Consider the following 11,154-nt stretch of genomic DNA (forward strand, 5'->3'; position numbering starts at 1 on the left):
CCAGCATTGTGCCAAGCAGACGCAAAGCCCCAGTCCGTGCGGATTTGACACCGCTGAGAAGAGTCAAGGCAAATACAGACAGACTAAAGCAAGACGTGAGAACAAAGATTTAAGCAAAACAAATTTTATGTAAGGAATACTTTTAACAAGAATAACTTAAAACTAACCATGGCCTCATGCTACCTTCCCCACTTGCCCCAGGAGGGGCTGGTGCTTGGCCTCTGCTTTCCGAGGAGACAGGTCTTTGCAAGCAGAATAACCACCCAAAGAAACTGCAATATTCTCACTTCAGCATTACGGATTCAAAGCAGGTGGCCTAGGAAGGAGCTCCAGCTAAAGGAGTTCAAAGCATGACGAACATGTTCCAACAATACTCTGGCTGCAGGAAATATAAGAATATAACATACTTGGTAAATATAACCCTGCCCACCTCCTGCATGGATAGCAGAACAGCCATCGGGTTCACAAGACTAGAAACGCAAGGCCCTGCTGCATTCATAGGAGCACAGTCTTTGCTAAAGACTGTCCTTGCTCTTCCCAACACTACTAACACTTGGCAGTGCTACAGGGAGGCAGAGGATGACCCAGACAGAAAGGAAAAGAACACAACAGATCAGGTGAGCGATGAAGGAAGCATCAAACCGGAGAGGAGACGAGCCTGCAAAGGACGGAAAAGGTCTACCAGGAGCCAGCCGCTCCCTCCTCCCTCAAAATATAAGGGGAAACAACAAAAACAAAGGAAAAATTTCACTGTCGTAGGACCTCACACTTTGCAGCGTGGCATCCTGGAGCACAATCATCCTCACATAGGTACTGCACAGAAATGGCACCCCACCAGAGCACAAAGCTACACGAAGCCGCTGGGCAGGACAGCTGTGTTTTAAGGCTGTTCAGGAAGGGGAAGCTGAACGCACAGCACAGCACCGGGGTCCTGTCTCCCCACACCAATGCTGCTGGAAGATCTCCCTTTGGATAATCGACGCTCCTGGCCAGAGCATGGGAAGGAGGAGAGCAAATGTCTCTTGGAGAGTTCAGAACCGTGCTGAAACAGAGCACTCCGACACCCCAAGCCTCCCAGCAGCCTGCTGAGCCGCTGCGATACCTACAGCAACAAGCATTCCCGGAATCCTCCCTGCAAGAGTAACAATTTGAGATCACACAGCCAGCAGCAACCTTGGTTTTAAACACGACAGACAAATGATAACGAACTGGGAAAATCTCACATTTCTTTCCCCTCTTCACTGAACATCTTCCCCAGGATGAGGAATACACTCATGTGCTAGCAGCTCCTTGACTTTCCCTCTCACTTTGCTACCACTGCTGGCTAATTACACACGAAAAAAAGATCTGACTGCAGTCACTGGAGCAGGAGACAGGCGGGGGACTGCACAGCAAATGCCTGTCACACCAGATGTCACACATAATGTAGGTATGCATCGAAAAACGCGCCTGCCTCAGAGTTTCAAGATAGGACCCTACTATACCTCTGCTACTCGGAGAGTGTGGATAGGTGTCTGTGGGAGAAGAGCCTGAAGTATGGGAAGGAGAACCAAGCTTTCACGACACAGCCCTCAGTTAAAGAAAAACTCCCAAGAACTGAAATCGCCCAAAGACACAGCAAAGGACACAGGTAGTGTTACACAGAAATGGGACTGCACTGCTTTGGAAGAACGGGAAGGGAGAAGACGCAGAAGTAAACATCTTTTTATACTCTCCTCAATGACTGCCAAATGGAGAGAGTCTTGTGCACTTTGCCGGGGCAGCACAGACGACGTGCACAGCACTCCCAAGCAGCGAGAGGCTGGGGAAAGAGGTCTGAATCAGGAGGTGATCAGTAGCTCCAAGAGGTAACAGGGCTGCAATGCTAAACCAAGGCAGAAGACAACACACAGACTCCCATCGCTGAAACTCACCTGGCAGTGCACTCCTTCCTGATTTGCCTGGCAGCTACCAATCGAAAAGCCTAAAGATTAAGGAAACACAGAAGCCCAGAGGGTCAGCATCCCAGAGGAAGACAAAAAAGGAGGGGAGAGGAAAAAGATGTTTCAGTGTGATAGGGACAATCAGAGGAAATCACACCAGCAATTGGTATCATGTTGCTCCCAAGCCCATGAGCAGCAGAGGAATACACCACAATGCTGGTTTCCAGCTTAAGTTTCTTCTTTCCACAGCAAAATGAGATTTGAGTGCTTCAGACCGTCTTTTTCCTTTCAGTTCCCAAGCATCCTGCCCCCCAGCCTCCCCAAGTCTCTCCCTCCAGCCCTGCCCCTCTCCGTTCAGGCGATCTTGGCCAGCCATTTCTCAAGGCCCTCGAAGTCAGCATCTCCCTCCTCTCCCTTGCTGCCCCGAGCACTGCACTCCACGAATTCCACCTTCATGGGCAGCTGGGAGAAGTCAAAGTCCTTGCCCTTCTTCCCCAGCTGGGCAGGGCCCCCAGTGGCTGAGCCATCCAGACTGGTGGGGGCTGCAGATCGAGTCACTCGTAAGGTATTGCTGTGGACAGAGAAGGGAAAGGGTCAAGACCTGTGAACCAGGGGAATGTTACCTACGCCATGGCTGCTGAGATGTTTTAGACCCAGTTCTGTCAGCGGGATGCCTGTCATACCAAATACAGAAGGTCCCAGGGCTCTGCAGAGGCAGACACTTTGCCCACTTCTCCTACATTCCTGCTGGAAGGACAACTCCAGAGAGGCTCAAGGAGAGCAAGACAGACAGAAGGCCACTCAAGGAGAGTGTGCTTAAACAGGTTTTCTTTTGTAATATTTTGCTTTTGTAATATTGCTTTTGTAATAAGCAACAACAAGAGTCAGGCGATGATGTCCTCTTCTGAATTTCCCCAATATCCCCATGGCAGTCACCAGGAATTACACACGATATAGCCCACAGTGCTCAGGATCTGCACCAGTTTAACAGGGTAACTGGGAAGAGAGAGGCACCCGTGATATCGAGGATCACGCAGGGGCGCAACCCGCTGCCACTTGAGTGTGCCAAATACCTGTGGGAATGAGAGGGGGATTGAGTCTTCCCCACCGCTCCCAGGCTGCAATGTCACTACCGCTCCTGCCCTTCAGCTTGCTGCAGCATCTCAACTCCCTGCCACGTGTGGAGAGCAAGGATGGATCTCCTCATCCCACATTCATCGGGCATCCAAGGCAGAAGCAGCACAGGGAGACAGAACAGCTCAACGGACACAGAGGCACTGCGATCTGACTGCCTCCAAGGTCCCAAAAAGCAAGGCTAGGGAAGTCAAGAGGCTGCATCAGGCACAGATGCAAACGGCAATCTCTCTCCAGGTCTTCAACTGCCTAGTAGAGCTTCATGGATGATGCTGCACCTCTTTCAGAGACAGAGCAGCCTGGCGGTGCCCGCTCTCAGTCACCCCCAGCTATTCCTTATTCACAGAATGGAGCTAAATTAACGGGGCACAGGGAAAATACAACGCTGCCCAGAGGTGCATGTTCAGGAATAAGAGAGGAGACGCTTCCTTGGGTTCTCCACATAAGGACAGCCAAGTGCGGTGGCACAGGGAGGAGGACGTCAGCAATCTGCCAGCCTGCAGGAATAACACTGCCTAACAGGGCACATATAACCTACCTAGAAATCCAACTTCTACACACAGATAACTGGCAAATGCTCTGCATCCGAACCAAGGAATGCTTATCTTCCTGGAGGGCTTGAATTATTTGCAACAAATAATTCCTCCCTCAAAAACAGGAAGGTCAGGTATTCCGCTTGGAAGAGACACCAGCACAAATAACCCCGCTGCCATCTACTGGCCAAAGCGATTATAGAACCACAGAAGCGTTCAGGTTGGAAAAGACCCTTAAGATTATCAAGCCCAACAGTAAACCTAACACTGTCGAGTCCACCACTTGGCAACAATATGGCTATACCCCAACTATATGCACTTGTTTAGAGACCAAAGAGCTACAATCCTGCTCCTACCCCCAAGACCAAAACACACACAGGCAACAGGAATGCAAAATACCCAGTTCTGAGTGTGTGTGGAAGTAAAATCTCTACTAGATGCTGGTGGTGAAGTCCACCACGGCACAAGAGCTGCACAGGTCTCTCCCAGAGCAGAGTTGACCCAACTACAATTATGGGACTCACAGGCAGCATCTTCATGCACAGATTAAAATATAACTTTAAAAAAGTCATCTTCTCCTTGCCCTCTCCCCAGATGGACTTGCCAGCTGTTGATGCTGAAGTTCATTCAGCTGGCAGCTTACAACGCAGCACAGTCTACAAGCCACTTTCTCCTCCTTCCGCTTCCTCTTACAACTTAAAATTAGCAACAGATCATACATCATTTGTCTTCCCAGGTTACTGTCCTTCCAAGCGGGGATACAGAGCCAACATGTGATCTGAAACAGGCTCCTGCAATGCCTGTTAGCAGGCCGGGAAAACTAGATGCTCCCTCCCCAACTCTCAAGCTTTGTACGCCAAGCCCTTTTGCAGCAGAGCCACCCTGCAAAAAATACCCATGCCAGTAAACCTGAGCAGATCTACTAAGATCTTCACACCACCTACACCCTGCCTGTACCTAAGAAGGGACCGCACCATGGGAGGTATCATTTAGCCTAGGGATGGCAGCTTTTAGGAAAGGATTGGGATGCTGTTTCTTCAAGCCACAGCTTCTAGGAGGCAATACACTGCCTGTACCTACTGCTTTTTTGCGTGCTTTAGCAAGGAGCAATCTTCTCTCATCCTAGTTACACCAACACAGACAAAACAGACTGCTCTTTTTTTATGATGAACTTAAGATGTGGCTCAAGAGAGCTCACTGAGCACTGAGGTAAGAATCAGAAAGGAAAACAAGAGAAGCTCAGAGGGTTTAAGATCCAATTTCATACTTACAGCTCTTTCTCCAGCTGTTGTTGAATAAGTTTTGCTGATTTTGCCATTGTGACATCTAGGGAGAGAAAAGAAAATTAAGTCAGCTCTTTGGTTTTACGTCATAATTCAGAACCTCGTTCCTCCTCCTAACGGCCTGCTCATACTGTGCAGTAATAAGAGTTACTGGGACAAAGACAGCTGTGCCTGCACTAGGATAACTGATGCTGCAGCTTTGGGTTTGCAGACGCGAATGGGAGCAACCCGGAAGTCTGATATCATGTAGGGAATTTATTTCTTATTGCTGGGCAGTAAGTTGCTTCAAACAGAGGACAGGGTTTGATGGCCCACCTACAAGGCCCCACACTCTCACCTGTCCTGGAATTATAGAGCTCAACACAGTGCTTTTTTTTGGTTTTTTTTCTACTTGGAGCCATGAAGGCTTCAGGTAGCTCCTGAATAACTAAGAAAACCAAACCTGATACACCCAAAAGCTTCAGATTGTTATACAGGGATCCACACCTTCACTGTAACAGCTGTAGGGATCTGAAAATCTAGTCCTTTCCAATAACAGGATGTTCCTACTTGTCCAATTAAGACAAAACATAATCTTGGTAGCTAAGCAGCTGTCTGATTTTAAGACTGAATCTCTCAAGTGTGCACAGATGGTTCATTACACTCAAGGTGATCCTATTTTCTGATGCCTGCGCATGCAGGGAGACAGCTGTGCACAAGCAGGAAGCCACCTGCCTTACTTAAGCCCATCTAAAAAGCTGTAGCTCTCCTAAGCGGTGCTTCTCTGCAAAGCTATTAGACATACCTGACCTAAGAATTCCCCCAATGGCTGCTAGAAATGTTCCTGCTGAGTAGTCCAAGTTTAAAACTAAGTTCCAGCCTTCATTTTCCTGAAATCCCAACTCCTAAGAAAGTCAGCATCCATGGCATGAACCCCTATCTCCCAAGGGCTGAATCCAATGTCCAGCCCACAAGGCAGCACACGATACCTTGCTTATTGCAAGCGATCAGCAGCGCGGGTGCATTTTTGAGCACAGTGCTATCGACCAGGACCTGGTACAGGAACTCCGCCACATCCTTCACCTCCCGCTGGAAGGCCACGCTGTCCACCACAAACACAATGGCTCTGGAGGAAAGAGGGAAGAACATGTGCTGGTCGAAGCTCTGCAACCATCTTCCCCTGCAAGTACTCCAGCCTGGGCTAACACATTTGTTTCCACAACTGATCTCATCCAACCCAAGAGCAGGTTAGCATGCGCCAGCTGAAATATACGCCACGTTCAACCCCAGCAGGAAATCTTTCCCTCTCTGCCCCACGGATATACCACATCCCCTGACCCTCCCCGCTGCAGCTGCTTTGCCTCCAGATGCACTATAAACACAGGTAAGCAGAAAAGCAGAACAATAACTAACGCCCGCTACCCCACAGCAGAGCTCTGACTCTCAGGGTACCACCAGACAGTGAATCCAGCCCAGCTCACAGCACCCTCAGCACCATCATTTGGTTCATCCCTGTCCAAAACATCACCTGCCCCCTCCTCCCCTGACAATCTCCCCCAAATTACCTGGCTGCGGCCTTGAACCTCTCCAAGAACTGAAGCCGCAAACTCTCATGGCCTGGAAGGTCGATTAAGGTGACGTTAGCACCCTGGGAACAGAAGCAAGAAAGTATCAGCAACACCTAACCTAGGGGTACCTGTGATCACAGACTGGGAAAAACCAGTCTGACAGTGGATTCCAGTTAGCCTGGTGCTGGGGCAGCAGTGAGTGAGTGAATCCCCATATCGGGCAGAAGCACGTAACTCTCCCTGAGGTGCAGTCTCTCCACCAGCTGAAACAATTCCAACAGGCAAAAGAAACGCTGAGGAACATCATCCATGGCCAGGACTCAGTAAGGAGGCTGCCAACACCAGGAAACCGCTCACCAGAGCTGAGAGGACAGAGTATGACCGCAGAGAAAAAGAAAATGTTCGACCCATTTCTCATCCACAGTATACCCCCTCTACAACTACCCCACATGCAGTGCAAGTAACAAAGCTTCATCAGATTTACACCGTCCCTGACCGCAAGTAGATCTCTGCACAGCAAACCCACGAACTCCTGTCCTGCAGGTCCCTGACACAGAATATTAGTCCCACAGTCTCTGCATCAAGATATCTATTCATGTACAGAATCTACCCAACTCCAAGCCTACCTAAATACACATAACTTTGCTGGAAATAACACAAAAATGCCCTTACAAGAGACTTTTTTAATTAAAAGCTACAAATGTTTCCCTTTCCACAGGCTGACGGCCAGAGAAAGCAGCGACACTAAAAAGAACGAATGGCTCTCACACGCTCCTGATCGAGATGTGGCCAAGTAGGGTCACGTCACTGCTCTCAAGATAACACTCGTTGTTCTCAAGAGGGGAGCGAACACTACACAAGCATCTATCTACTCACTGCTCTTGGACTTTAACAGAAATTTCATCTACAATTTAAAAAAGAAAAGTTAACGGTCTGCATTGTAGCATTCTAGCTCCTCTCCCCTCTCAAATACCTCCTGTCTGCTCAATCTGAGACAGAAATATTAAAAAAGGCCCTGCACTCCCCTTTACTGTGTTTTTAACCTCTTATTATCACCACTGTTACTGAAGATCACCACAGAGAAGCCACAAAAACATTCTTTACTTTTACAATTCACCAGCACATAATGTGCTGCCAGCTCAGTGCTTTCACTGCCACGCGTGCACCCAGCAAGAGAAAGAAACTATTCTGAAACTGAGATCACCATAAACTGAAAATAACTAGATCTGTGGCAGCCCAGGACCTGAAATTAACCAAAATCCTTTTTGAGACCATATGAAGTTCAGCTGGAGACTCTTTTTAAGCCTGCTAAAGGGCCTTCTTTTCAGGTTTTCTTGGGAGACACAGAAATTACTGCCAAGCAAATAAACCAAACTCAACAGAACAATGTTCCCTCACAAATCTCCCTCCTGCACTGAACCACACCACTGCCCCCACGGTGCTGTCTGTTTTACTCCACTTATAAAAGCAGCTCCCTTTCCTTGTCTGTAGAAAAAGAAAGATATCACACACTGCCTGCCTTTCAGAACACGATATGCAGTTATGGTTTTCAGCCAAAAAGGTTTCACAGTTTGACAAGCAAAGAAAAAAGAACCTGCAGAGACAAGGAGTCCCTAATACAACCCACTATCTTCCTGCTTCCTCTGCATGCCTTGCCCAGAAGAATCCTATCCTACACTCGGATCAAGCTGGGGACTGATTTCAAGCTGAGAAGCCTAAGCAGCGCAAAAAGCATCACGTCAGGTTTAGCACAGGGAGCAGAAAATCAAAGGCACCATCTGGCGGTGGCAACCATGCACGAGTTCCAGCCGAAACCATGCCCGCTCACCTTGTCATTCCTGGCTCTGTAAACTGCGGAGCTGTCGGTTATCGAAGTTTGGGTATCGCGGTATCTGCCTGTCAACAGCTGTAGGAAAAAAAGTAATTTTCAGGAAATAGGTGAACACCGGCACGGCGCTTCACCCCCTCAGGAGCCCCCGGCTCCCCGCTCACCCGCGCAAACAGCAGTGTCTTCCCCGCGTCGCAGAGGCCCAGCAGCAGCACCGCCTTCCGGCTGCTCCTCCTGCCCTGCACGAACCTCCAGATCACTGCGGGAGAGAGGGGGGAGCGCCTCAGCCCGCCGCCGCCACCGGAGGCCGCTGCTCCCCGCCAGGCCCCCGGGGCGCGACCGGGGCGAGGGGGTTCCCCGCGGGCCGCAACTCACGGAACGTGATGACGACGACGAGCAGCGCCAGCAGGACGGAGAACACGGCGGGACCGGGCGCCGCCATCTCCCGCCGCAGCGCCTCCAGGTGCGGCTCCAGCCCGCCCGCCATGCTGCCTGCCCGCACACGTCGCCGTACTCCCCCGACTTCCACTTCCGGCCCCGCGGCATGCCGGGATTGGTGGGCGGGGCGCGCAAGGGCTGCTGGGAGGCGGGGCGCGAGTGGTGATGGGAGTTGTAGTTCCTGGGGGGGAAAGGAGGCGCAGCGGCGGCTGAAGGGGCGGGAAGGGGAAGGCGGGCGGGCGCGGGCCCCGCAGCGCTCCGCGGCTCCGACTGGCTCCTGGAGGAGCAGGAGCACGGCTGCCTCCACCGCATGAGGGGGAATAATGCACGGCAAGGCGGTGGGCGGCTGAGCCGTGGAGGTCCCGGGGGTGATCGTGGAATCATAGAACCGTAGGGGTTGGAAGGGACCTTTCAGATCATGGAGTGCAACCGTCAACCTCACACTGCCCGAACCACCACTAACCCACGTCCCTCAGCACCACGTCTGCCCGTCTGTTAAATGCCTCCAGGGATGGCGATGCCACCACTTCCCTGGTGTCCTGGTTTGTGGTGAAACAGAACCAATTTTCTCTTCAGTAATTTTACTCTGCAGCCAAGCCTCTTGTAACTAACTGAACTCTCTGAAATTAACGGCATATTGTCCAGACACTGTTCGCTCCCAGAGAGATAAGAGCTATGATTATAGTGAATGCCAAGGGATGGTTTGCACAGAGGCTCTTGCTTATCCTTATTGCTATAACAACCAAGGCCAGCTAACTCGGTTATTTGCCCCGTTGGAGGGTCGGAAGAGCGGAGAGTGGTGGCACCTGCAGGGAGGAGCGGACAGGACAGGGGACCCAAAACTGACCAGTGGGGTATTGCATCCCCTGGGCATCGTGTTCAGTATAAAAGCTGAGGGATCAAAGGGTCAGCTCTTCCTTCAACGGCCGGCATCCGAGAGGACTCTGTCATTTGTTTCAGTGGCCAGCCTGGCCAAAACCACACCTGGGCAGCCTGTTCCAGTGTTTGACAACCCTTTCAGTGAAGAAATTTTTCCTAATACCCATCCTAAACCTCCCCTGGCGCAACTTGAGGCCGTTTCCTCTTGTCCTATCACTTGTTACTCGGGAGAAGAGACCAATCACCCCCTCAGCTCAGCACCAGGTCCTTGGTTTGAGACTCAAACATCTTGAGATGTTTGGCCAAATGTGTCTGGTTTTGGCACCCCCCCCCCAGTTGAAGCAAGACATCCATGAACGATAGCAAGGTCAGGAGAGAGCCACCAGGATGGTCAGGGGGCTGGAGAAGTGCCCTGAGGGGCGAGGCTGCAGGACCAGGACTTGTTGAGCCTGGAGAAGTGATGGACAATTTTGTTCCAGGCAACAGGAAGAGGGAGACAGACTTTTCACAGTGGTGCAGGATGAGGAGCAATGGGAATACATTGAAATGAGAGAGGTTCAGAGTGGATAGGAGAGAAATTTCTTTCCCTCAAGCAGAGGGACAGGTTGCCCGGGGAGGTCACGGCATCGCCATCTTTGGAGGTTCTCAGCGCCTGACTGGGTCAATCCCTGAGCAACCTGGTTGACCCCTTTCTTTGAGCAGGAGTTTGGACTTGAGACCCCCGGAGGTCCCCTCCCACTGGAGTTGCTCTGTGATACTCTAGTGAGGTTCCTTCTTTCCATGCCCTCTACTTATGGGACAAGGGGTTACACTTGATGTGGAGTGCAAATGATGCAGCTGCTCTTGGGGAAAGTTTCCTAACTGTAGCCATAGCTGGTTGTAGCCTCTTAGAGGCACTGTATCTATTTCTTTTCTAGTTTTCAAGAACAGATTAAAAAAGCCACCTGTCCAGTATACTTCATCCTATGTAAATGTGAGGAACGAAATGTCATTGCTTCCCATCACACTCTACATTTCTGTATTCCAAGGTGATCTGCAGTCAGGCTAGTGGACTTCTCACGACACATACCATAAGCATCCAAAAATCATCACTGAGCCCATCATAGTATTCATTCCCTCAAAGCCAGAAGCTCTTAGCGTCTTTCTGCCCTCAGCAGCTTCTCCATGCCTGCCTTGACAACAGGGTCAGGACCTGCTGGATTGCTCCACACTCTGTTCCTCTGAAGCAGAGGGCCTCAGTAGACCTTTTTGTCTTAACTTTTTATTTTCACCATGGACCAGAGTCAGGCTGCCTATCTACATGTTTGTTTTCAGGTCAGCAGCACTTCAGACAGACTATACCAAAACACACATGTTTCTAAGTAAGTCCTAGATTTTTTTTCAAAACAGAAGTCTAAGCCTGGACTCTCCCCATCGATATACTTCTGTGTTTTAGGAACACTGCCTGGTCGAAATGACTCAGATCCAGCCAGATGAGATATAGGATCGAGTGATTTACTTTATAGAATCATAGAAGAGTTCGGGTTGGAAGAGACCTTAAAGATCATTTAGTTCCACCCCCCTGCCCTGGGCAGGGACACCTCCCACCAG

The 11,154-nt window shown here is 50.3% G+C and overlaps 1 protein-coding gene across 1 annotated transcript; it reads right to left on the bottom strand.

Annotated features, from left to right (window-relative positions):
- Positions 1 to 108: 108 nt before the first annotated feature.
- On the bottom strand, positions 109 to 8,781 carry SRPRB (SRP receptor subunit beta). Its single transcript, XM_054207568.1, has 7 exons — positions 8,623 to 8,781; positions 8,412 to 8,506; positions 8,248 to 8,325; positions 6,417 to 6,499; positions 5,841 to 5,977; positions 4,861 to 4,915; positions 109 to 2,493 (listed from the first exon to the last, which is right to left on the bottom strand). Exons 1-7 carry the CDS (start codon positions 8,732 to 8,734, stop codon positions 2,277 to 2,279), a joined length of 777 nt encoding a protein of 258 aa, XP_054063543.1. The 5' UTR covers positions 8,735 to 8,781; the 3' UTR covers positions 109 to 2,276.
- Between the last annotated feature and the right edge of the window lie 2,373 nt (positions 8,782 to 11,154).

The sequence above is a fragment of the Rissa tridactyla genome, chromosome 6 (assembly GCF_028500815.1).
Source record: "Rissa tridactyla isolate bRisTri1 chromosome 6, bRisTri1.patW.cur.20221130, whole genome shotgun sequence".
NCBI classification, from domain to species: Eukaryota; Metazoa; Chordata; class Aves; order Charadriiformes; family Laridae; genus Rissa; species Rissa tridactyla.

What these genes read in the sequence shown, in the direction of transcription:
- SRPRB (XM_054207568.1), bottom strand. Translation starts at nt 8,734, where the DNA reads ATGGCGGGCGGGCTGGAGCCGCACCTGGAGGCGCTGCGGCGGGAGATG. An exon ending in CGTCGTCGTCATCACGTTCC is followed by an intron (nt 8,507 to 8,622) that starts GTGAGTTGCGGC and finishes TCTCTCCCGCAG; the next exon opens with TGATCTGGAGGTTCGTGCAG. An exon ending in AGACACTGCTGTTTGCGCGG is followed by an intron (nt 8,326 to 8,411) that starts GTGAGCGGGGAG and finishes TTTTTCCTACAG; the next exon opens with CTGTTGACAGGCAGATACCG.